Here is a 27,865-nt window from a genome sequence, read left to right on the forward strand (position 1 = left end):
GTGTGTGTGTGTGTGTGTGCGTGTGTGTGTGTGTGTGTGTGTGTGTGTGTGGGAGGGGAGGGGGTGTGAAGGAAGAGAAAACAGGTTGTCAGTGTGGTTGAACAGCAAAATAGCATTTTCTCCCTCGGGCTCAGCCTCCACAGATGTTTCATTCAGGCCCCATGGCAGGGCCACTCTAAAAAGTGCTCCAGTCCCGACACAATTCAGCCCCTTTGTGCGCTGAAGGAGAGAAGCTCAGCCCACTGTTTACTGCTCGTCCACCCCCATTCCTCCTTGTCTAACCCCCTCCTCATGTTAGCAGGCGGAACAATTGGGGAGGGCCTTGCCCAGAGTCGGGGCGGTGTGGCAGGTCAACAGAATGGGCTGTGAATCCTGTGCCTCTGAATCCTCCGGGTGGGTGGTCCAGCTCTCTCCCCTCTCTGTGTCTCTCTCACACACATACACATAGAAACACACTCCTCCTCTCCTCTCCTCTCCTCTCCTCTCCTCTCCTCTCCTCTCAGTGTTCATTAGCTCATCCACTGGGCCAGGCATAGTGTTGGTGCTTGGGCTCTGTGATGTGGTGATAGGTGGCCCAGAGAGGAGGCCAGACGGGGGTCTTTCTTCAGGATTAGCGGACTCCCAGTCCCTCGTCACTGTGAGCAGGTCCCACACAACACCCGGTCAGGCCACTCAGCAGAAGGGGCCTGAGGTGGCCCACGTGGAGCCTGCCAGTGACTGGGTGGCAGTTAACACTAATCCTGCTTCTGATTACCACTGGCATGGGGAAATAAACAGTAATAAATGAACCTACAAGGCTGAGAACACACACACCTTTGCAACAACTCCACCCACACAAGACGAGTCATGCTGACACACTTGTACAGTGATACACACGTACATACACATCCAAAAAGTGGCAGTATTACAGATTTGTAATATTGTTTTTTGAGCCACAACTGATGACTTTTCCTTATTGATTTATTTTCTTGATTGATCATTTATGTGTTCGGTCTATAAAATGAAAGAAAATAGTAAACAAATACTTGACATGATTCCCCAGAGCCCGAGGAGATGTATTCAAATATCTTGTTTTATTCCATCAACAGTCTAAAACCCAAAAATATTCATGTAAGACAAAGAATAGGAAGTCAAATCATCCCTTTTGAGAAGCTGCAACCAGTGATGGTCTGGCATTGTTGCTTGAAAAATAACCAAAAGTATTAATCAGTTACCAAAATAATAAATTTTCTGTTGGTTGAATAATAAGCTGATCTGTGAATTCCTCCTAAGTGTCACCGTATTTTCCTCAGCCACCATGCCACAAAACATACCATAATGTCCTCTTTTGCTTCTACAATACGATTACTGATCTTTGTCATTAAAATGATTCGTGATCATGATTACTATATTTTTTGATGCTTTTGTACGTCATTTCTTTTACATTATATCAGACAGGAAATAAGTTTAGTTTAACTTAGTCATACCTTCAGCAAGAAAAGACAGCAACTGTCTCATAAACTCCGGCATATTTCCCCATAGTCACAGTGACATCTAGTGAGCAGAAAATAGAGCTGACAAAAATGGAAATATTGCACCAAATAACCTTTCTGGTAACACTGTCAGTTTCTCAAGAAAAAGAAATCATACCTTTACAGTGCTTTTGTTAGAGGAAACAAATTGCCAAATAAATCATTTAAACACTAAGATGTAACTATTATATAAAATATTTGCTTTCACGTGTTAATGTCGGTACAGATATTCCATATTGTTCATTAACTGAATTGACTTTAGAATTAGCAATGAACATCTGCTACCTCATTTTGTTCTGCAGTGAGAGAAGAGTATTAAAGCAATGTACCAGCAGTATATTTCCTCTGACACCGTTTGAGCAACATTGTACATCCTGCTGTGGTCAGAAGCATGGATCCCCTTTTTTGGTTCCCTTAGATGCAAGCAAGCCAGTGTGGCATTGAGGAAGAAGCACCATATGATAGCATCATCTACAGGCATAGAGCTTTGATCAAACATATAGCTAGACTTTGTAGAATTCCTCACCTGCTGCTGCCATCAAACAAACTCACAATGCCATTGATTGGTACTTCCTTCTTCATCCTGGGTAAGGCTCTTTTTACATTTATTACTGAAATGCACTTGATTGCACTGTATTGATTATTACTTTTATAACTAACAAAATGCTAGGCTTTGTTGTCAATATAAAAAAAACATTTTTTTCTGCAAACAAAACACTTGAGGTAAAGGGTTTGCAGAAAAAAATGCTTTTTTATATTGACAACAAAGCTTAGCACTTTGTTAGTTATAAAAGTTCAGGTAATTTATTATAGTTGGTAATAATGAATTAAAATTTTAACAAAAAACGAAAAATGTATTTAAAGATAATTATCAAATAAAAACATAAAGTCATATTGCTATATATTGTACTTGAAACTCTGTATTAATAAAATATCATTAGGTAAAGAGGGCCACACCTTGACCTACAGTACTTGCATGGCTGGTTCCCTTTAAGGTTTTCAGTTAACAAAACTACTGTGAGGGTCAGCAAATTTGTTAATTCACAGGAGACTGTCCTCCTGTAAAAAAAAAACAAGCCCATAGGTTGGACTTGTTTTTTACAAGGAAAATGACCAAATAAGCCAGCATCCTATTGCGAGCCATAGATACCTTCTATTGCTGACGTGGTATACAGAGCGACAAAATCCATGTAATGGGGAGGTTGGGGTGGATGGATGGGTCAACTAAACACAGGACTTTGACATTGACATTGACATGGGAGACTGCTTTTTGTTTCCTGTTTGAAACCAATAGCCATCATTGTTTCTTTTAACCGGGACCACTACCCAGCCTTAACTGTGTGTTTATTATTGTAACTATGAAAAACAACATTGTCTAACCTTATGAAAGCACTTATTTTAACCCACACCACGATCTTTTCTAAAACCTAAGTAGTAATTGCACCTAAGCCTAACCAAACCATGACCATTCCGTAAGCTTTACTGACTGTCTATTATTGTAATCATGACAACATGACATCCAGTACGCCAGCTGCCGTGGGGGTGCTCTTTCAGGAGATGCTCCTGTGGGTCGTATCAGAGAGTAGGGACAAATGACCTATATGGTTGGAAGACTTATTGGTAGAATTTGTTTAATTTTGATCATAACAAAAAGGAAAAATTCTAAGTATTCAAGGTTTTATGTTTAAACTTTGGTCATTTTTGTTTTCATCTATTGGATAGTGTTGAAAAGGTTGCATCCTTTCCGGCAGGTTTGGTTGTGGCTTCTGCCATAGCAGATGAGACAACAATCAGAGGGTTGCCCACAGATTCAACGGCCTTTGTGAACCAAATCCCCACCAGTAACGACAATACTCAGACAACTGTGATACCCCCCATCAGCACCAACACCACCAGCATCACTACCAATGTCACCAGCACCAGCGCCAACAACATCAACATCTCCAATACCACCGGTAACACGAACATCACCGAAGCCAACAGCACAATCATACCCTCAAAAACAAAGCAGAAAAGTGAGAGCAATCATCTGAACTATTTATAGCCTAATGTATGTATCCATAAATGTTGTATTCCCCAAAAACAATTCTGTCTGAGATTTTTGGACTTCAAAGCCAATCCATTCATGATCATGTCTTCCCTCTTTTATGATTGTGCCTGTTTGTTTTCTTGTTGAATAACATGCTTCTCTGATTCTGGTGGCAAAGCCACCGACAGTCCCACAAAATCCTTGACCACACCTAAAGCCATTGATCCTAAAAGCTCAACATCTGCTTCCAGTATAAACAGCAATACGACCAAAGGTGAGTTGAGACTGCTGATGAATAAGTCATATTCTACAATTTTGTGTTCCCTTATTAGCTTGAGGATTTGACATTTTGTACATATGTACTCAATGTGAAATTAAAGTAAAAAAGGATGAATGATATTTCTCAAAAGATAACTAACGTGAAACACATTCATAGCTTTGTTTCATGAATTTTTTATTCTCTTTTTAAAAAATAAATACTTTTTTGTATTTCTAACAGAAAACCTGGCACTGAGAGAGACAAGTGGCAACACTGGTGAGCGACATTTAAATGTAGTCAAATGTATTTTTGAAGTTGTCGCTATTCTGTAGGCTTAGGTATAAAGACTAGATTTATATGTTTATCTGAAACCACATTACATGGCAGTGTGAGAAATGTCTTCCTCATTATAAACATGAACTGTTGCTCCTTCAGGTATTATCATCCTCATTGTGATCATCCTTGTAAGCTTTGGATGTCTAGTTGCTTGCTACCTCGCACGGAGGAGGGGAAGAGTAAGTAGAGTAAGTTAGATCTTCACTGCCTCTACCAAACTGGAAAAGTTATAGTCAATAGTTAATAGCTACCGCCCGCAGACGGTTAGCTTAGTTTAGCATGAAGACTGGAAGCAGGGTGAAACTTTCTGAAAATGTGCATAACAACACCTCTGTAGCTCACTGTTGAACACATTACATCTAGTTCACTTAATCGATTCACAAACCAAAGTTTGATAAATTGTCTTTTTATGCGTAGTTACATGCGCTACATAACTTACATTACTCTGTAAAACCAGGACTTTGTTATAATTACCCTTAAATTTTAGTTTGGATTTAACAAACAAGATATAATTAGTGTGCTTTTGAGGTGCTGGTAGGGGGATTTTCTTACTTTTGGACAGAACCGGGCTAGCTTTTTCCCCCGGCTCCAGCCGTTAAGCTAAGCTAAGATAACCGGCTGCTGGTGGTAGAGTCATATTTAGTGTACACACATGAAAGTGGTATTGATCTTCTCGTTTTCAAAAATGTCAAACCATTCCTTAAATGTTGTGGCACTAACGTGTGTGTTCCGGATGTCCTCTTCCTACAGCGCTACTCTGTTGACTTCTCTTCCAGACCAGATGAAACCAACATCCCTCTCAGCACTGTGCAGCCTGAGTTGACTGGTGATACTGTTTCTCAAAATGGTCAGTCCAACTCACTCACATTCATCAACAACAATATCACTGAGAAAATTTGTCCTTAACAAAAAATAAATAAATAAATAATCTTCCAAATTTGAAATGGATTCTGCTGTTGTGTTGTTACAAAAAAATAAATCCCTATCCCTGTACACTTTTCAGGTCTGAAAACTTTTGAAAGTACAGAAACTACTGCAAAAGAGCCACAAGAACCAGAGGCAAAACCTGAAGGACAAGAGGAGCAGGAAAGTGAGAGCACATCTTTGACTGATCAGTATTTTTTTTATTATTGTGTTGTATAAATGGAGCTCAGGGAAACAGGGAAGGACATTTGTTTTAGCTGTGAATTTAAAAGTGTTATGTGGGGTAATTGTGTGCTACTTTCTTTCCTCTTTCTTAAGATCAGTTAAACTGAGTAAAAGGAAGTATAGTTTGTGACCGACATTAACACTGACATGCTGTGAGTTAGTTTGAATATCCAGATCCCCGTAGGCGTAGCATACAAAATATTTAAACCTGATCAGAAAACATGTTTTACCTCTGTACAGGCATTGATTTAACAGCCCAATACAAATATGAAATATAAGAATGTTATATTTTTACCATATATTAAACAGCTGTCAAATTTAAAAACACAGTGTGTTTATAAACTGTTACCAAAGTAGGTGGGAATTTCATAGGAGGGAAATTTGATATTATGCAAGGCAACAGGACTCACTCAGAGCTTAAAAAGGAGCTTGTGTAAAGATAAGATCAGTAAAGGACTTCGACTGAAAATTTTGAAATGTTTTTGATGGAAAGTGTGTGAACAACAGTTCCTTAGTTTGAAGGGAGAAAAAATGTAAATGTGGCTTGCAGTACTCAAGTCTACCACTTGATGGAAATGGAAGCCAAGTTAACAAATTACAAGCCAATGCAATTTGCCATAACGGCAGCTTTTACCCAATATCTCCTGTCTTTTTGCTGTGTAGTAAGAGTGAGTGTTATTCTGTATAGTTCGTATTCTGATTCGAACATACAGGAGCCTTTTTCTTCAGAGGCATAAAGTCAGAAATTAAGTCTCGATGTTGCGTAACAAAGCCGAAATATTTGAGATTTCAAGAGGAGTGTTTCTTCTCTGAGTTGTACATTTTATGCTGCACTTTTAACTACACATTTGGTGCCATACAGTACAATGCGTGCAAGCAACAACAAAAAAGCATAATTGCTTATTCTTGTCTATTTGTTTTGACATTTTCATTCGTCTTGTAATGTATGCAGTGTTCCTGAGGTCTCCCCACATTGAAAGGTAAAAGGTGCACTCATGTCTGGGCCTGCCCCTCTGCCTTGAGCCACACTTTCTTTAAATGGACAGTGCTGACAGCCGCTTTGAAAAGCAGCTACCTTTCAAATGGTTCTCTTCCTCCCATGGGAAATGAATAATGAAACTTTGTCAGCAATCAGAGCAGGTGGGGAGCCAGATTTCTAATTGTGCACCTGGGTCTGTTGCTGCTGTTTTGGTTCAACTTGATTGCAAAAAAAAAATGTCTGATGATGACTGATTGTTGAGTGCACTCAGACTCACTTGTTCTATCTCAAGTATCTCAGTTACTGAAGAACAATGACGAAACCAGCCAGATGCTTAGGATGCAAAATTAGCAAATTATGTTTACCACAATTACCAAGTCTCTGATTTCCCGAAAGTTTATTGTTTACAGCACCTACTTAAAATGTCCACAGATGAGATAAGACAGAAAATACACACAAGTGTTCTTGACACAAAGCCACAGCCTTACCTATCCCACACCTTTGACGTCATGGGAACACTCTAACCCCCACCTTTACTGGCCCTTAAGTAAAAGCAAAATTAAATTAGTTGTTTTTGCGTCTAAAATGAAAGCTACGTACGGTACTTGCTTCGTTCCTTGATGAGTGTTACCAGAAAACATTCATCATTGTTCCAACTGATGACTAAAGTAACCTAAACCAACACTGGGAAACTGGTATGGAAAACTGGAAAATTAGACTATTAGTACCCAGAAACTTTTAAAGGTGACATTTACAAGCTGCACATAGCACAACATGGTTGGTTCATTATGTTGTATACCAAAGGATACTGAAGTGACAAAAGAGGCAAAACATAATCAGTTGTTATTCAGCCTTTATCAGGATGGAATGCTCTTTTGCAGGTAAAAAAAACAAATAAACAAACAAACAAACAAAAAAACCACCAGAAATCTGATTTGTCACTTCCTGTGGGTTGACTGCAAGTACTTCTGCTTTGTTTTCCTTTATTCATAGGGAAATGTGTTAATGCGATTAAAACTTCTTGTTCTAGAGAGCATAGATGTTTTAAAACAATAAATACAGCCTGCATGATGATGCCAAGAAAACCGTCGAACTGACACTGAAGAACATAGCAGATATCCATTAAGGTGCAGATACAGGTATTGGAATTTTAAAAAAAAACATCCAAATAAATGCCTGACAATAAAATGTGGGTAAATACAGCAACAACATGGGCGACATCTACTGACCATAAACCTACTGTGTACGTCCCCACACAGCCCTGAGAAATGGTCTAATCAGTTGAAATAAGTGAAGTCACCTGTGTGGGTGGTCACAGGGTATGGAGTGGGTAGGTGATTAGCGTACTTTAGCATTAAGCCTGAAAGCAGGGGTAAACAGCTAGCCTGGGTCTCCCCAAAGTAAAAAAAAAAAAAAATGCATCTCCCAGCACTTCTAAAGATCACTAATTAACTGGTTATATCCTGTTTTTTCTAAAGGTCAGGGTGTGCTCGAAATGAACTTTTTTCATTTCATGATGGCATGTTTGTACTACATGTCGTCTGACCACATCTGAAGGAAAAAGCAGTTCTAAACGACTACACTCTAAGGCAAGGTGAAAAACCTGCCTTCACTGAGTGGGGAGAGACGTGATAATTGTTCAAAAATAGGAGTAACATTTTCAGACAATCCCTCTTCTAACGGTGTTTCTACACAGGAGGCGTTTCAATTGCGCTATTCAGTCATTTGTTTCAGGTGTCTGAAAGAACTGATGTGCCTGAAATAAGCATATAGGTTTGCGTTTCACTCGTGCTATGAATGTGTTAACGCAACCAGAAGCCTATTTTTTACTTTAGATCTATTCTCTTCATTTTACAAGCACAACTATGGAGAGCTAAAGAGAGTTCAAAAGTTCAAACCCTGCTTCCTTTCTCACCCACACACCTGGCTAATCACTGTTTGATGTAAGAGTGATTGTTGAATTGTCTGTTTCGGAGAAGTCAATTGTTAACGTCAGAAAAATGTGGTGGATGACTGATGCCTTAAACTATACACAAACAGTAAAGAAACAAGAGTCTGAGTCTACAGCCATGCTAGCTGTTCCGGCTCTGTGAGGCTGTACTTAGTCACAGCAGCACTTTGAGCTAAATGCTAAAGTCGACATGCTAACATGCTCAAAATGACAATGCTAACATCCCGATGTTAAGCAAGTGTAATGTTTAGTTTGTTTACCATCTTAGTTTAGCATGCTAACATGTATTAATTAGCACTAGGGATGTCAATAGCAGATATTTGGTCATAAACCAAATAATCTGACAAACTTATGATCTGATGATGCCGCCAGATGAAAAATCAGGGATCATCAAAGTTATTAGGATCTTCTGGACATCTTGGATATCTGTTCCAAATATCAGGACAATCCATCTGATAGTTCTTGAGATATTTTAGCGAGTTACGCGGTGTTTCTGTATGAATAAGAGTATGTCCAACCGCCAAGTACTTCTCTTTCCCAGTATTTATGCTAAGTTAGTAGTATGCTTCCTGGCTCTAGCTCTGTCCTTAACGCAAAGACGTGAGAGTGGTCTCCATCTTCTTCTCTAACCCTTTGAAGGAAAGCAAAGAAACTTATTTTACAAAATGTTGAACTACTTCTTTAAATATTGTATCGAACCAATATCTTTTACCCTAATAACAAATACCAACTTGCCTACAGAGCACATTTCCGATCTCAGTATATGAAATGAGAATGCTAACCTGACATTTAGGTCAACAGTCAACCTGTGATAAAGAGTCTGGTCATCCACCATAAACCAGACAGACATGATGATTCTCCGAAGGTTGGAATGATGCCTAAGGAGCCATCTTAGTCACAGCAGAATTATGTCTAGAACAACGGTCACCTTCCTCTCCCCTTCATCTCCGCTTTCCCTCCACCTAACCCGGGGTCAGATAATGATGGGGCCGCCCTACTTTCCCACAGCCTCCAACAGCTGCATGGCTGTAGCTCATTAGGAACTGGTCAGTAATCAGCCGCCTCATTACCAACATGGTGGCCCTCTCAAATGCCTTTGCCCAAGAGAAATTCCCCCCTGACTGTCAGAGAGGGCAAAACCACTTCAGGCAATATGAGTGGAAATACAGTTTTTATGTGGCAGCTAAACACAGAATACACTGACCCACACAGCCAACCTGCAATGACATAGAAGTTTAAAAGGACAGGGAAATGTCTCAACAATGTTGCACCACTCATTTATTGCAAGAGTTTAACTTCCTATTAAAATGACCAAACATGAATGTTGGGTTTTTCAAATATATTTCACTATGACTCAGCCTCTGTGTTGTTCCGATTCATCAAGTGTTGTTTTCATTTAAATATTTTATGCTAAAAAGATACAGAGTAAAAAACAGAATCAATGTTCTTGAGAACAACTAAAAAAAAACATTTGGTTTGCCTTTTGTTGGGTTTGTCCTTCACAGCCGAGGCTGATAAATTTCTTGCTGATCCCAGTGCTGAGTCTGCCGCTTCGACTCCTTCTACAGACAACTCTGAGGACAAACCAAAAGACGACAGGCAGAGTCTTCTTGCACCTGTGCAGCCGAGCATGGAGGAGAAAACTGATGATGAAGGCACTGCCTCCAACAAGACCTCGGTAGAATCTCTAAAGGACGCAAATGAGAACAACAGCAACAATGGTGACTTCAGTCAGAAGAGAGGTTGGTTTTTAAATAATGTGTCCCCTCCAAATAGTCACACAGTTTACAGCATACACGTGTCTACTGATTATAGACTGATTATTCTGTACATTGTGTTGAATTTACTGTAGCTCTGCATGGGGATTATGTTGACAGAATAGTGACAGAGTGACAGCTCCTTTGCTGTGTTAATATCTCACTTCCAATTTCCCGCAACATGTGTCATTTCACCTCATCTACATTTCAACTCAAAAATAGAACTTACAACTATGCAGTCATTCACTTTCCATTTCTTCAGTACATTGTGTATACTGTCTTCAGTGTAATTCACTTTCCTGTGCAAAATTAGAAGATGGGTTCACTTTTTTTCTTCAAGTCTACCTTAATATATTGCTGACATTCCCATATGTACGTTAAAAGAGTTATTGCGGTTAAAAGATCTGCTGAAGCTTATATGGGGCTTCAGCAGTTTGAGCAAGTTAAATAAAGTTCCAAAATTACTCTTCTTAGTACAAAATTCCATTTGTGTTTTACTTCCTCAGTTGCAGAGGTAATTGCATCTGTGACATTTTTTAATTCTATTGACTCATTGACTCTTCCGTCTGAATCAGGAATTATAATTAAATCAAGTTATTGTCACATTTCAATACTGATTTTTTTTATCCTCCTAATTTTGACCAACAAACAAATGTTCTTTATGAGTATAACATCATAATCCACTGCTTTGTCTTTTGAACAGATCATGAGTTGAGCAGCGTCTTCTGGGACGTTCCCCTCAACTGTCCAGTGTGACACTGTTGCCTTGCTGCCCTTGTCCTGTTCCTCAAAAACTCGGTAAGACCACAGTGGACGAATACACTGCTACAGCTGCTGCGCCACTCAGCCCGTTCTGGTGTTAGTAAAGGGAAAACCCCCTCCCCGAACTAGAGTTCAAGAGGCCACAAACGACCACTTAGAGTGCTGTGTTACAGCTTTCCGTCCTGAATTATTAAAATTAGAAGAGTCATAACCATTAAATCTAAAATTATGAAATGCACTTGTCCCCAGAGTTGTAAATCACATTGATAGCCTGGTGTCCAGTAGTTTATAAATACACATTATGGAAGCTGCATCCAAAACTGAGCCTCATTGCAAGAGACATTATCACAACACATACAGTATATCATTATTTCAAACTGTTTGCTTTTACTTTTAATTGCTTTCCTTTTTGATTCTTTTAATAGATTTTTATGTGTTAAGTAACTATAGGTCTGCTGACAAAATAATTTCTTACCTCAAGGTCCACTTTTTTTTTTTTCCGGAGCTATCAACTGCATCTCACGGTCTCCATCATCATTATCACACGACCAAAGATCCACGCTTAGGCAATGACACGTGATGGAAACTGAGCAAACTCAATCCACTTATGAAGACAAGGGGGAAAAAGCTATTAAGCGGACCTTGGGTTCGGATGTTTTTGTCAAACAGCTATTTCTAGGTTCAAAAGGAACCTTCATGCTTATTTATAGTTCTATATGCTCTAAAAATTATGTAAAAAACAGTTGCTCTTTTACTTTATTGTGGCAAAACCACCTCTTTGCTCTCAAAATCACTCTGTCTGCAAGCTATGAACCACACTTGGCCTCATTCCTTTTTCCTTCTAGTACCTTATGCTCTATCTTCCACTCACAGCGGAGATTCTTCTCACACGAGTGCTAACATGGACCCTCTCAGCCTAATCATCATGTGCTTCAGGATGTAAGGCCCACACCTGCACCTGCTCTCCCTCTCTCTTACTCTCTGCTCAGAAACACTCAGGGCTGAATCCTGAGGCCCGAGGAATTCACACTCCTCTTAACAGCTGATGATAAGCTCACATCTTAGAAGCAAGCCGCTCAGAAGCTCTGTGTTAGCAGCCACGGATCATCTCCAGTCTCACAAAAACACCAGCTTTAGAAGCATCCCAAGCATCTCCATTTCAGCAAAGGTAGTCTTTTGCAGTTCTATACCTCACCTCTAAATACTTCATCACATAGTGAGAGGAAAACTTAAACTATAAATGAAAACAATAAAGAGAACTACGAAATCTAATGACATACTGTATGTGATATGTGATCTTCAGCGGTCAAAGCTGTCGCTATGTTTCAAAATAGGCCTTTTTGCTGTGAAATCTAATGAGATACTGTATGTGATATGTGATCTTCAGCAGTCAAAGCTGTCGCTATGTTTCAAAATAGGCCTTTTTCGCTACAGACATTTTGACTTGTCATAGAAAAGAAACACAGGTATTACTAATAACATTAATAATGACTCTGTTCTATTCAGGTGTCCCAGTAAGTCATTTTTCGAATCTAGAAAATGTTTAACATCAAATCAAAAACATGGATCTATTGTACTGATTGTTAACTATGTATAATGTATGTTATATAGCTACATGTGAAATGGCTCTAACCATTTAATATCTTTCTTGTTTTCGTCAATTCAATGCTTTTTTTTTTTTTTTTTTTACGCGTCTCTAATCTGAGCTCTGAGCTTCAACGTGCTTTGCTGGCAGTACACTTAAGTTCCATAATCAGCATTAATTAAGGACTAAACAGCACTATGTGTTTACTTTATTAACATTTAACCAAAATCCGCATCTTACCCTAACCTTAATTAAAAGGGCTTTTTTCCCCCCTAAACCTAACCACATGCTGCAAACCCTGGTCTCCAGTGTAATAGTCCTGAAGTCTGTATACCCATCATCCACCACAACCACCCCATAGACCTTCCTTTGGGTACTGTGCAGTACAAAATGTGGCATACATTCATTCATTCATTCATGTAATTCATTCGTTAAAAACATCATAATTCAGACAGCAACTATGTTCCGAGACACAACGTAATTGTGAAAAAAAATGGTACTACATAAACATAATTTCAAGGAGACAAGGTTGCTTCAAGTGACTTTTGCAAACGTTACCTTGAACATATCTTTTTTTGGATAAAGTCCCTTTAGCTGTATTTCTGTCTGATGGCGTAACATGTACTAAAATTGTAAGAATATCAGAAGTTGTCTGTCCTGTGTCCAGACTCTTCCACTTGCAGAAAATGTTTTAAAAAAATCTCAAGATGTGTTAAGTCGGTCCAAGAGTGATATAGATTGAATGAAATAAAAAAACAAAAAACAAAAAACAAAACACAATCCAAAGTAATAACTTGTTTATCTTTGTCTCAATCATTTTGATTTCTAATAATACCCATGCGCGTAACAGCATGTAATGCAATAGTTGTGCAAGAGCTGCTGGTAAGCTATTAAACATGCTATTGAAATAGCTGGAAATTAAGATGCCCCAGGTTTGCACACTCACTGATTCAAGATTCTAAGATTCAAAGATGAGAAATCTTTCTATGCAAAAGACCCTAGAATGTATACACATTTATCTTTGAACCCCCATCTGATTAATGGGAATGTCTCCTTTATTGGAAACTCTTTACTGAAAATGCATTGGAGCTTCCTAAAAAACACAAATTTACATTGAAAATCCATTGATCTAGATTAATAGTAAAGAGATTTTTGGGTCGCATAGTCTCATTTTTAAAAATCATGTAAATGATAATGCCTCAATAGATAACTGAATTCTTTCTGACTGTGAGAAGCTATTCTGTGGCTCACATGAGTGTGAACCAGCCCTCTAAAATAACACAATGAGAACAGATTGTAAAGCAGTGAATAACGTAAATTGGGAAAAAAGCACACAAAGGAAAAAGTGAACTCTTTACTCATTCCCACCTGGGTTGGGAAGTGATGAACAAGCCAGAAACCGAAGTTGAAAGGCTGTTCGCCATTCTGGGGTGGTGGATAATGGACACCAACTGACAGGTCATAAACTAAACCACCATAATTAGACCTTGGACTTCACAGTGTTATTTTCCAGTCAGAGCTTTCATGTTTGATGGCTGATGTTGGAGGAAACTGTCTGTACCGCCTGGGATTCATATTTTTACAGAAAGGAGTAGGCAAGTGAAAGAGAGTGACAGAATGAGATTTAACTGTGTGAGACGAACGAGACTAGTAGTCAGCTAGAACCAGCTTGTTTTATTCGCAGAGGCTCTGATTGGAAGGAGCTGCTGCTGGTGGTTCAGAGACAGGTCACAAAGATGAAGAAGGTCAAGGATCCTAGGCGGAAGAGGGTAGTTTATCTCTCATGAGCCTTTGTGTGTGGCTTCATGGGAATAAATGGTATGAAAAAGCATAAAATATGAATATACTTATTGAACTTTTTAGCCTTTTGCCTCTTTCTTCCTCCTCCCCCTAATAGCAAAAGTCATTTTCTTAGGCAATATTGCAGATGTAAACACAGATTTATGTTGTGCAGGATGACAATGGTGTATATGGTAGATGCAGAATCTTTAGCACAGTAATAACAGTGAAGGGAAGCTTCCTGCCTGTGAGTTTTGATGTGGTTCAGACTGGCAGGTAGACCATTACACCTGGGCAGCTTTACAGGAGGGCGGGACTGTCGGAAAGCACAGACTGACACTCCCTTCACACTACAAGAGGAAAACAGCTGGTGTAGGCTGGTTCTGCCCCTTCCTCCATACAATTCCTACCACAAACCATCAAGTTTCAGTCAAAAAAACTGAAAACTAAAACTTGCAATTGCAGAGTGGTGAAGATAGCAATTAGACTCGCATTATTAAAGGGCTGCATCTGCAGTATATGCTGCACATGCAGTTTTGAGGCTGACGACTCTGTGTCATCGCTTTTTTCATGTGACAGCGTGGAAATGTTCATCTTCTAACTTAACGTAGTTCAGTCTCGACCCCGTGGGTTTATAAACCTCCCAAAGGAGCAGTGTTTTTTTCTTACATCCTTAAAAAAATATAATATATTAATATTCATGATACTGAGGTTTTCAGTCAACAGTGATCACATGTAGGTGTGATCAATCTAAAATGGTTCAGTGCAGCTTAAAGTGGAAATAAAGTGAAGGTAGCACTTATTTGATAGCATTTCATGGTAAATCATTTACTGTGAGTGTTGATAGCACTTTGATAGGATTATGTCATAGCTGTGTTAAAATGACATAACAGGTAAGTCACCATCACTTAGCATTAGGTAAAATAGTCACAGAAGAAATGACATTGTTTCCTTAAGCAATATTCTTGTGTACATATAGTTAATGATGACCTATATTCTTTCAAAGCCTCAACATCACCATCATGTTAATAAGTAAAGTAAATAAGACCAAAAGCTTCAGTAGCTTTATATAGCTAGAAAGAAACATCACCATTGAGACGTTTGATTCATTCTCGTCAGAGTTTTGGGATATACAATGATCCTCAAACACACCCTCATCCTGGCAAACACACACCAGCAGTCATTCATAAAAATGCATGCAATTGGTTTGATTTAACAATGGTAACCTACAAGGCTTTGTAACATGACATACTGGACTAGACTGGTTCACTGGTGTAGGTGCAAACTATTCAAAGAATTTTTCAGGCTTTTTATGAAGGTTCTTTTTCTAATGACCAGACATTTTTTCTTTGGGATATCTCAAAGAAAATGATTTTTTATCCTTATTTTATGGACAACATAATTATAATTAATGAATAGAGGTGATTTCATTGTCCATTGGTGAATAGTGATCCCAGTTATACAAATCATAGTTACAGAAAAAGTCAAAGAAAACTAGATATCAGTAAATTTTCTTTAGATAATTTTCGTAAGCTAGCTTCTACAGAAAAACTGTTATTGATACATTTCAGATATTGAAATGTCTGGTATGGAAATAATAGCTGAAACTCATAAAAAAAATAGCTTAACATTTTGGGAAATATGCTTATTCTCTTTCTTGCCAATGGATAGTTAAGAAGATCAATAGCACTCTAATATCTGTGCATGAGATATGAAGCTGATGCCAGCAGCTAGTTGTCTTAGCTTAGCATATGACTGGCAGCGTTTTATTTGTCCTTTGCCCAAAGGACACAAGTTGCTGCTCTACAGGCGGTTATGTTACTGGACTATTTCTGAGCAGAGAAAAGTCCTGGAGTCTTGTCGTCACAGTGAGGTTGATGTTTTTGGGTTTTATTATGTTATAGTGTTATATGTGTATCTGAATTTTAACTTTGAGTGTTGCTAATTTATTCATAAATAAATGTAATGGAAAGATGCTTAACATATGAAAACTACGTTTTCAGGGGCTCTAAAGAAAATGAGGATGTACTTGCCTGAGCAGAAACAAAGCTGTTGGTAGTGCAACTTGCACATCTTGTGTCAAGGGGTCAAGTTGAACAGTGTTCAGTTTCACTTGTTAAAGGTCCAATGTATAAGTAAAAAGTATTTACTAGTCATCCCAGGAACAAAACTGACCGTTATTGGATAAAATATAAAGATAATAAATCTGTCAGTGGTTTTTTGAGGATGCCATCCCCTTTAACGCCCTGTCAACATATTAGGAATTGTGCACCAAACAAAATGGAGCGAGAGGACAAGCTGATTGTTTCCCAAACAATTTAGTTGAGTTAGTTTTGAAACTGAGCCCCTTATGAGGTCACGGTGTGCTTTTGTTGAAAGAAGTGAGACACTGACAAATGAGGTCAACCTGACCATCTTTAAACCAATGCAGAACTTTTCAGGGTGCTGTCATTTCACACGTACAGCTTATTGATATCTTCCTTTGTGTCTGTATGCACACTACGTGTTAACCTCACATGTTAGCTTCCCTTGTTATGCCTCTTTATCAAAAGCATGGGGTGTGTCCTTTTCCTTCTTCAGTTCCTTGACCTGAAGAGGTTCTGGGTTGTCCTTTCCAAAGGTCATAGGTCAGACAATCCTAATTAAAGGGTTCACAGTGACTGCAGGAGAATAATGTGGCCTCAATGTCAGAGTCGACCTGCTCACATTCTTTGCCTGTCATTGAGCAAGTCTCTGCAGAATTGGATGTGTAGCAGCTGCTGTGATGTGAAGCCCAAACCAGGATACATTTCAACACGACCACAGCACATGCCTGAAAGAAATTTTAAAAAAATTTTGTGAGAAAAATAAATGGAGACATGAAAACCGTTCAATGGCTGTTTATGTAGTCTACAGTTATAAATGTTAAGAAGTTGTTAATTATAAGAGCAATTTGTTTACAATATATATCTTTATATCTATTATAAGCTTGCTATCTACAACAAACTCCACTGAATTAGACTTCCTTATGCACTAAAGAGCTATAAAGGCAAAGTGTCATGCTGGAGCTGGATAAAAACACGCTTCAACTTGGCCAAAAGTTGTTCTAATTAATGGTTTATACTGATCCATAAAGCATTAGTAGATTACTAATTTTCTATTAACAAAGCCATTAGTTATGATTTATAAACCATTTACAATGGGTGACTTCTTAGAAAGTAGTACTGAAGCAAGATAAAAGAAAGTGGTCTCCTAAAAGACTCCTCTCTTCTACCTTCCCTTCCCAGCCTACATCCTTTTATTTTAAGAGATGTCCAAGTATGCTAGGCCTTGACCTTCGCTATTAACACCATAGAAATTTTACAACAAGAGAGTCACATTTTCTAGATTCTTCCTTTGTACTTCAGTCCACACATTGGCAGGTGGCCCACAGAGCATTTATAGGTTTTAGCTTAGAAGTGCACTTTTCACTTCTTTACACCTTGCTGCACGACTGGAGCTAGCACTCCAGTCATATAAAGTGGACTCACAGTGTGTTAGTTGTGAACAGTCACACAATTGACATTTTGTGATCTGTCGACCGAGCTGCGTTGACTCTGCCTCGGTACTAATGGTCACTAATGCTTTGTTCTCTTTGCAATTCGTCTTCTGTAAAGAGGGGACAGCTGTCCACTTCATGTTGCAGTTTAGCAGCTTGTCATTATCAGTGGTGTGCAGGAGTTTTGTTCATGTTGCCGGTTCCCTGGGGACAGGATCAGGTAAAAGTTTATGTTTTTTTAATGTTTTTATCATGTTTTTATAATGTTGCCGAGAATTAAGAAATCACTGCTCTCCTGGTGTGACTTCATCCAAAAATGTCTGTGTACAAAGCAGCTACATATAGGTTCATTTGTAAAATACATGTAAATCAGGTTGTAAGCTTAAATGCGTAGCTTAGAATCTCAGAGTAAGGTATTTGTCATGATTGAAATTTTAGAATTCACAAGTCACCTAAACCACAGTAAAAATAAAGAAGACTACGAATCCACAGCTACACTAGCAACTCTGTAAGGCTGCACTATTTAGCTACAATGCTAAATGCTAGCATGCTCACAATGACAAGGTTTACATGTTGATGTTTAGAGGGTAATGTTTACCAGGTTCACTAGTTTAGTTTAGTGTGTTAACAGGCTAACTTTTGCTAATTGGCACTAAAAACAAACTATGGATGAGGTTGATGGGAACACGGCCTAATGGTGGTGCCAGATGAAAAGTCTGACGACCAAAGACGTTGTTACAGCTCATCCTGAGGACATGAATGTTTGTACCAAATTTCTCGACAACCACTGGATGATGAGATAGCTTACTCTGAACAAAAAAAGTCCACCTGCTGGTGGCACTAGAAGAAAGGTCAGGAGCTCGCCAAAGTCAGTAGAATACATTTCACTGAATAAGTGAAAACTTCGACTTGCTGGTGGTGCTAGAAGAAAAGCCAGGGGGTCACCAAAGTCAATGGAATTTACCTTCTAAGAAACCTGAATATCCGTACCAAATGTTATGGCAATACATCCCATAGTTGTCAAGATATTTATGTCTGGGCCAGAGTGGACTAAATGACTGATTGACCAACCAATATTGCCATCCCTAGAGCCAGTCTGTTCCTCTCCTGTTGTCCTCTCAAGGCTGGTTTAGACACTCTTGGCCTTGCTCTGTGCAGTTGGCAGAGCTACTGTAATCAGGAGGCCTGCTGACAGACGGGCGCTCATTCACCTGCTGGTATTGCCTCTGGCGTCGGCGTCACATTCCTCAGGCAGTGTCAAACTGTCAGAGTCACACCGTGGCTTCTTTACATCGCTGTCTCTCATCATTCACACAAAGTTTAAAGTGAGCTCAGGCGGAATCTCAGATGATGCTGAATGAAAGTTCCCAAAAACCTTTAGTTTCCTTTCATGTGATGCTAGTTGACGTGTGGACATGTTTAATGTTGAAACATGAATGCGGATTTACTTGACACCCAAAATCCATTGATAGCAACAATTCTATTAAAATTCCTCGATTTCCCCACAATATTTCGCCATTTTGAATGCTTTGACCGAGTCTTAACCCAAACCTAAATTTATACCCAACCATATCTACAATCCTAACTCAAACTAATTTTCTGTGTAAATTTTGAGATGAATGCTAAATCTGGCACAAAATGTGTATAATGTGTAGTTTTACACAATTGTGTGTACTACCTTAAGATACCCTTAAGCTCAGACAAGGCCCAATTACTCACAGCTTATTCTGAGTATTATATTTCTGCAATACTTGAATATTTCTAAGATTTTGTTTCTTACATGTTAAATATTTCCATAGAATCCTTTGAACTAATATTAAGATTATTCAAAGCTGAGCCATAAATCTGCATCTTGTTTTGCTGTGAAAAACATCCCTCTACATTCTAGTGAAGGAAACTTAATCTTGGGGGAATCAATCCGTCAAGCCTGATGCACTTTATCGCTGCAGTTATTCCGACTTCTGTTTTTGTGCACATCCCCTTGTCATGTCCCCAATAAAGCCCCAATAAAGACGTTCATCACTTTACAAATTACATACAAGATCAGTTCAGTGACGTGTGATGTAGTGTGCCATTAATGTCCTGTCACACTGTAAGTAATGTTAAAAGGGAAGATTTTAATGGGATTTATAATATTTAAATTTCTAACCCATGTTTTTTTGTCTTCACAAAGGGCTATTAGAAGCTTCATGTTTGCTTCAGTTGCAAATCTAATTAAAAAAACAAAACAAAAAGAACTTACTTAACCTCAAAGGCGGTTGTCACAAACTTGCATTGTTTTAACTGAATAGCATTTGTGGGTTCTCTTTTTGTGTGTAACTGAAAAGGATGAACATCCTTGCAAGGGATTCAGTTGAGAAATTTTCTTCCACACTCCTAAATCCCCCTTGGAATGCCCAGTCTTTCAGCAGCCAGGTTTTGCTATAGTGACTACTTGGTCTCCATAGATCCCTATCTGTCCCTGTAACTCAACTCAACACAGCCGTATAGACTAAGATCTATGTGAAGTCTCACCTGCAACCTGAGCCTCGGTAGTCACATTACTGCTCTAAAACCAGACTCCTTTATATTGGATGCAGTTCAGATTAACTCAGGTCAAATTTGAGAGTGTGGGGTTTGTGAGAACAACACACCTTTTTGACAGATACAATTGGGTTTGAATGATTGTCAAAGTGGAATACATCAGTAGGCTCTAAACCCTGTTGAAAGCATCAACCACTGTCTTAAAGTAAAAAGACCATTAACAGAAATAGGTAACTACATCTTTATTGAAACAAATATTTGGATAAATTAAAAGATGAATGCTCCCCACGCTGTTGTCACTTCACCCTTGGGCACTACAGTTGTTTGCAGCTGCTTAATGGTTAAGCGTAAATCACATCAATAGATGTGGAGTGGGATTATGTCAGCTATCCTGTCCCTCAAACAGATGTTTCTCCATAGAGGTCAAAGGTCATGGCAAAGGCCACATAAACTTGGCTAAAGCAGAAGTTACAAGTGGAAAAAGCAGGTGATTGCAGGACTCATGACTGTGGGACAAAATACATTGTCTTCATTGATCGGTCCCTTTTTTCTTTCTCTCCCTCAGATTGAAGACTCGTAAACTCAAGCAACCAAAGGCCACTTCTGCTCTGTGAGAAACTTAATGGGCTGTTGTCTTCTTATCTTCCTTTTTCCAAACTAGATTTCAGCTGAGCTCAGCTTTATACTGATTTTATTCATAACAGAACTTGTATGTATTTAAAAGTGTGTTGAATACAGTAGAGAATTGCTGGATTTATAGACTAAATGTTAATATTATGGTGCGATTTTGCAATAAGGTACACATAAAATATTTTTAAATTATTATTATTGATCTTATTGATGTTGAATACATAATGTACATACATTCGTGTTGTTATATTGCAGTACAAGTGTAAATACAAGCATTTAGTCACTGTCACTTCTCCAAGATATACTTGCAAATGGCAACCTAAAACCGCTCTTTACACTTTACAACAAAATATGTCAGGAGATTTTGTTCACACATAAGAATGTTTTTGGTATGCATTTGTAAAGTATAATACGAATAATATATAAATTAAAAGGACAGAATATATTTGTCAAATTTATAAGCAGTGTTCTTGTATAGATTTATGATGCAATTTTATTATTGTAGATGCCGCATTTTTCTTTTCCATGTTCTTTGCATTCAGTAGTATCAAAGTTTCCGTTATGCTGAAAAATTACTATGATGTGAATGTCGTTTGATTATATTAAATAAGAGTATTCTAACTTTGTCCCACATGGTTTTGACTTTATCTACCATTAGAAGGCAGTTAGTTACAGTTTGCATCGTGGTTTTGATAAATCTTAGCCTCACTTACCAAGTAAATTCCCAAAATTTATCCGACAGGCCGTTATATAATCCTAAATGACTTGTGGTAGATGTAAGACTTGATTTTTCCTCTCTCCTGTCCTCCTGACATGATTGAGAGTCCTATTTATGTGCCACGGAAAGAAGCTTTGAGCCAAGTGACAGGGCAATATTGCCTTTTTTTGCTTCTTTGATCTGAGATAATAATTATTAGGCCAATTACCATTTGTTAAGTACAACATACCATATATCTGCTGCTCCCCTGCTGACTTTTGCAAACTGTTCTTCAGATAGCCCCTGACTTGTGTTACTGTGGGTGCAAACATGTGCTCCAGCTGCAAACACATTTAGTTCAAAGTGACAGTGTTAAAAGACAGGAGTCCCCCGACGCTGTGCTGCACACGTTCCCTGGTAAGTAACCAGCTTTCTCTTTTTGGAGCCGGTGTTGTCTAGGAGTAAATGTGTAGTTACATCATTACTGGTGCTAACAGAACCTTAAACAGTGACTAGGATGTAGGAATATTAAGGTTTTTATGATGCTATGTATCAAATACGTCAGTGTGAGTATTTAACAGACAATAAAGCACGATTTACTGCTGTGTGGGTTTTGAACTCATCACTAAAGGAACAGCCTATATATATGGCTTTAGGTTCCCTTTTAATTTCACGGGGCATGTAATATTTTTATTATTTCCATCTACAGTGATGTGTTGCTCACTGTTTGGTTCGGATCCAGCTGCTATATCCAGCCTGTTTCCATGGGCTTCTGCTCTCCTTTAAAGACAAGTGATAGCACCAGCCTATATCAATCTGCCCCCAGGATGCTTTAATCCACCATTAAGCACATGAATGTTGCACTGAGCCTGCGACGCAGCCGTGACGGCAGGAGCGGTTCTAAAATTTGTACGCATACGCCCTCAAGCCTGACCGCAGTCATGGACACCCTGCACCAAACCACCCAGTGCAGCAGAACGCAAACCTCTTCCTCTTCGGAACTGGATCCAAATGTCTCAGGTCTCAGTATCCTCTATTTATACGCTGTGTATATTTACAACAGGCCGGATGATTAGGATGCTAGCGAGTAGTGCTAGAGAAAAGAGAATGTAGGGGCAATCTTCTTTGGCTATTATAAGGAGACAAGGAGTTTATTAGGGGTCAGCCACCTCTCTGATGTGAAAGCTTGTTTTCAAAGGATCTGTCAGAGCTACTTTCTCGAGTGACTTCACACATTCTGCTGTTGATCCTTTAAATTGTTTCTTCATAACCTTTATTCAATCAGGTAATTTCAGTGACACTGACATGTCTTTGTTAAGAGAAATTTGAATACAGCGGAAATTAAACAGTATGTACGGAGCAAAGACAACCAATAAACATTTGTCATTCACACATATGAAGCACAAGTGGATAAAAAAACACACAAACACCTGTAATTATGTTCTTGGTTGAGAGTTTGAAATCAGTTAGATGTTCAAGTTTTTTTTTCCAATTATATAATGCAAGTAAATGGAAATTAATAACTCCAAGTAACATCCATGGTTTGATGCCAGCCAAGGACTTTTTTTTGCATGTCATAACCGTCTCTCTCTCTCTCCAAGTGTTTCCATTTATATCTCCACCGTCATTATCCATTGAAGACAGTTACCTGTTTAATTGCCTTTATATTGTTACTGGGAACCAGGCTATTCTTTGTCATATAGTTCATTACGATGACACTTTATGATATGACATTTTTCTCCAGTAACAAAGCACAATAAAATAAACTCCATCATGAGAGGATGAGCAACATGTGAGAACACGACATCTCCATAGCCAAGCACAGACATGATGGTGGATAAGACACGTTTTATTTCAAAACAAGACAAACATAAAACATGGCTGAAATGCTTGATACTTGGAAATGTGTTTCATGTTTACTAGATAACCTTACAAGACAAGGTGATAGCTGAGGATTGATTGAGTTTTTTCGAGTGTGTTCATTCTACTGTGTTTTAACTGTATTCACCAGTTACTAAGTCCTCCTGTCTGTGCACTGGAATTTCTATATTCACTGACTGAAATGTATGTAAGAGCAGTACTGCGCTGCAGGAGTAGTGCGTCTGACCAAGGTAACTTTCATGCTTTAGATTAGACCCTTACCTGTAGTTGACCCTCTGTATTGTCTCTAAACACACACACACACACACACACACACACACACAGACACACACACTGACAGTGATACTCATCTACAAGTGATGAGCACAGCTGGGCTTAGCTGTTCATCAGCCACATGAATGGTTGAGATTTTCTCAAATGATAAGCGTACAAGACACGCTCAGAATGTGAAGAATGATCACTACAACTGTAGTTTTTCTGGAGGGAAAACATCCATTAGAGCCTCTGTATAGTGCTACATTGTGGTATGATATAATGATTTAAGTCTATTAAGTCATATTTCCTGACCTATTTTTGACACCACTAAATCAACTAACTTGTCTCAAATAAAATAACACATTTTATAAGCTATTTTCTTTTTTGTATTCATTTTACACCTACGCTCTTAGTCTATGGACGAGTCTTTACTACATCATGGACAAGTCCATTTTATATCATATTTTCAAACTGAGGTATTATTTATTGCCTGTGATACATGATAATAAATCATGACAGGTACACAGTATTTGTACAGAATTTGCCTGATCCTGAAAAAACAGGTTGTGACTTTAATAACTGACTTGGTTTCCTTGGTGCTGAGTTGACATGGTTTTGTGCTGTTTTTTATATATTTTTTATTGTTCCAGCGAAAAGAAAAACAAGACTAAGGATCTACATTCATGCTAGCAGCTCCTCTATTTGGGCATACCGTTGCTTCAAAATAAACGCTGAAGTCAACATGCTAACATACTAACAGTAACAATGGCATCATGCTGATGTTTAACAGGTATAATGTTTGCCATGTCACCCTCTTACTTTAGCGTGTTAGCATACTTGCATTGGCTAATTAGCCCTATACACAAAGTACAGCTGAGGCTGATGGGTATAAACCAAACATAAGCCAACATATAGGACCAATTAAAATTTTGGCCTGTTGATGGTGCTAGATAAGAAGTTAAACCTTCAATAACTAATTTTTTGGCAACTTGGGGATAGTGGTAACCAGTCGTGAACATAAGTCCAATGTAAATCCAATACTTACTCTATTTTAGCTCTGTTTTTGGTCTTTACCAAGTCCTGAAGGAAATGTCTTGCTCTTTAGCTGTAAATGCTCCATTATTTTCACCAGCTAGCTTGTTGCTAGCCAGTCTGCTGTCTGGTGTTTAGAGGGTAGTTTACAGTTTGGCTTTAGAGCTTTTTCTTTGGAAACAGCTGCCTGTTATGGCCAAAAATACACTGTGAGAGCGGTGACAGTGCACCAAAAGAGTAAAGTTGCAGGCCAGACAGCTAAACAATGATAGGAAACTTACTATAAAACTATAAACAAAAGAGAGCTACGGATTCAGATTGACAATTCTCTGCAGGTTCATCACAAACGCAGCGCCATTTACACTGTCAAATTGTTTTCACGTTGTCATTTGATACATTGTCCCAAGGGGGACATGAATGTCCATACCAAACTTCATGTAAATCTATCCAAATGTTGTCAAAATATTTCACTTAAAACCTCAAGCCATGGCGGTGTTAGAAGAAATGTCAGGGGATCACCAAGGTCATTAGGATTCATCCTCTGCTGGGAACCACGAATGTTTCTACCAAATGTTATGGCAATCCATCCAATAATGTGGGATATTTCATTCTGGACCAAAGTGGAGGACTGACTGACAAACAATCCAGTCCCTGGAGCATGGTTAAAATGACACATAGTTTACTTAGAACTTTGCGTTCTGTGTTATTTAAGGAAAACATATTTCTGAAGAGCTTCAAGACAACAATGGAGATCTGGATCTGAACACAGCTTCATCTGCACTGCGAGGATATAAAGCAAATCCCATCTTCTCTCTGGGTGGCTGTTACGAATACAGGGGATGGGATCTACTTGGATCTACCGGGCTTTGTTTTCCATCCATCATGAGGTCATTAGTGTTTGCTATTATCTCGAGCTGCCCCCTGGGTGAAGAGTTGATCAGTGCAGCAGGGCTGGCCTTGACCCAGCCTCCCTCTCTGTTTACCTTAGATGCTCATTAAAGGCATGTCATGTCTCTAATGTCTAAATTGGACAAAGGCAAGCTAATGGCCTTAATGAATGCCATGCTGCATATCAAGAACAGACACATTTAGTAGCCATTTTCCACTCACTTGTATAGTACTGTAGTTGGAGTAGCAGTTCAATTCTCATGTTTCATGGCCCAGGAAACAATATTAGTATTTTCTCTGTCATTAAAGATTTTGCATCCAAACACAAATGATAAGTTACTGTTGTAAATCCATGAGTCTTGATATTTTGCATTACACTTCTTCACCATGTGAGGAATGTGAGTGAAATACAAGAATAGTGAAATATAAAAAGATTGCTGTGTTTGTTTCTATAGTTACATCCTGCGGTGTGTGCCCCCTTTTTATTCTTGGCTGGTCAAGTGAGGAGGGCAAGATTTATTTAGAGGATGCAATGAAAAGTGTGATACAGAATGCCTGGATGCAAATGGCATGTCTGCTATTTGGCCAACACTTAGGGGAAGGTTACTGAAAGGTTCACAGTGTTGTCCTAAAAGTATTATCATGTCCGGTAAAGAGAGGAACCTTTTCAAAGTAATAATTTAAATTGTCATTGATACAGTATCAAATTAAACCCAATTTATTAATTGCTTAAAGATGATATTCGTGATATTTTCCTTCAACAGGTTTTATTAATCTTGCATTTTCGTGCACTTATTATTGATAATAATCACTTTTTATCAGTGCTTAACCTGATAAATTTATAGATGTATTTGTTTATTTAAAATATTGAATTGAATATTAGATTTGTCCTTCTATACAGTAATGTACGATGACTACATTATTGACAGTAAAATGTAAAGTTTTCAGAAATTTCAAGCACTGTAAGAGAAAGAAATGTGTGGAAATATTTGAGCAATGCACACAGATCACTTCATCAAGTGTCAGGCCCAACTCAAAAGATGATCCATAAAAGGCTACTAGGTATTTTTATCTTAACATGACCTTGTGCACCATACTGAGTACACATTCTCACATTCTCACTGCATCCAGTATGACTGCTTGATGTCCCCATGCTGAGCTTTGTCATTATGACTGCAGAAAAAGTCTATCCAGTCTCCTTTTTTCCTACATTTCACCTCTCCTTGCTAAGATAAAACATGATGTGTTGTTAGAACTATACTTTATATTTTCTATATCAGCTTAAGAATAAAAATCACAACATCTTGTATTAAATATCTTAAACTACAGACTGACGCAATAAAGAGGGGGATTTCCATGACTGGAAGCCACATAATTTAAATCCTAGCCAGCAACTAATGTGGGCTTGGCAACTACTTCTTAAAGAGCACTCATTTGAAAAAACGCTGAGCACTTGAGCAGTATTTTGGCTGCACTGTGTTTTCTCTGTGTGTGAGAGACCAAACAGTGTCCATACACCTGTCCTGCCAGCTGATGCCAGGTTATTGTCCCTCGGTATGGGACTAATGGCCATTCCGGTGCCGAAGTGTCCCTCTTAATGACCTCAGAGGCACTCTGACTCGTGAACAGAACACAAAAGCCTTTGGAGGATCATTTCACACACTACACGTGTATTGTCTCATTTTGTTGATGATGATAACTAAGTTTGCAATTTTTGGTAATTTTTAGTTACTGCTGATATTTTAAGTCAAGGAGTCTAAGTAAGAGCTCAAATCCATGCTGAGTGTCGCAAAATGTATGTAATCTATATTCTCTCTAATACAACAAATTGAAGAAATTTATCATGATCTAATTAAATTTCTGCATTTCACCTTTTAATTGATAGTTGTAAGAGGCTGAGTGCTGGGATGCCAGATTTGACCTTGACAGGGAGACACTGATGGAACTGTAGTGAGGCATTTCCTCCTTCATTCACATAGTCCCAACCTTGAAGGCCGCTTCATCCCCTTCTAAAGCAGTGTGTGAAATCACACAGGTCAGAGCATACAACTAACAAAGTGACTAATAAACCACTTGTAAAACCACTTGACCAAAATCAACTTAATACTGAGCAAAGTGTTTAATATTATCCAGAGGAATTGCTGTTCATTGCCTTATTTTTTCAATTTAAATGCACAAGTGGAACAACCCATTTACTCATTAAATGGCCCAGTGCCATGCAGGCAAAAAAAAAAAAGCATTAAGTTCATGTATAATTAAATTCTTATATGCACAGTAATTTTCAAAAGTAAATCTTGAAAGATCAGGGAATGATCAGTTGTCTTATTTTTAAAATTATTTATAAA

At 38.4% G+C, this 27,865-nt stretch overlaps 1 protein-coding gene and 1 long non-coding RNA gene across 5 annotated transcripts; one reads left to right on the top strand and one right to left on the bottom strand.

The window, feature by feature from the left end:
- The first annotated feature begins 1,884 nt into the window (after positions 1-1,884).
- On the top strand, positions 1,885-21,364 carry si:dkey-27h10.2 (bromodomain-containing protein DDB_G0270170). Of its 4 annotated transcripts, none has more exons than XM_040146923.1 (10): positions 1,885-2,098; positions 3,263-3,526; positions 3,719-3,814; positions 4,040-4,075; positions 4,235-4,323; positions 4,886-4,982; positions 5,139-5,225; positions 9,720-9,956; positions 10,675-10,769; positions 20,703-21,364. In XM_040146923.1, the coding sequence occupies exons 1-9, from the start codon at positions 1,930-1,932 to the stop codon at positions 10,725-10,727; spliced, it is 1,128 nt and encodes a 375-aa protein (XP_040002857.1). In that variant the 5' UTR covers positions 1,885-1,929; the 3' UTR covers positions 10,728-10,769; positions 20,703-21,364. The 4 variants fall into 4 exon arrangements, with proteins under 4 accessions (XP_040002857.1, XP_040002861.1, XP_040002858.1 ...); XM_040146927.1 differs by having other exon boundaries at positions 9,783-9,956; XM_040146924.1 differs by having other exon boundaries at positions 4,235-4,314.
- LOC120800663 lies at positions 7,100-9,169 on the bottom strand. Its single transcript, XR_005709002.1, has 2 exons — positions 8,997-9,169; positions 7,100-8,845 (listed from the first exon to the last, which is right to left on the bottom strand). It is a non-coding gene; the product is annotated as an uncharacterized LOC120800663 (long non-coding RNA).
- Positions 21,365-27,865: the final 6,501 nt, after the last annotated feature.

Source organism: Xiphias gladius, chromosome 15, assembly GCF_016859285.1.
Source record: "Xiphias gladius isolate SHS-SW01 ecotype Sanya breed wild chromosome 15, ASM1685928v1, whole genome shotgun sequence".
NCBI lineage: Eukaryota > Metazoa > Chordata > Actinopteri > Istiophoriformes > Xiphiidae > Xiphias > Xiphias gladius.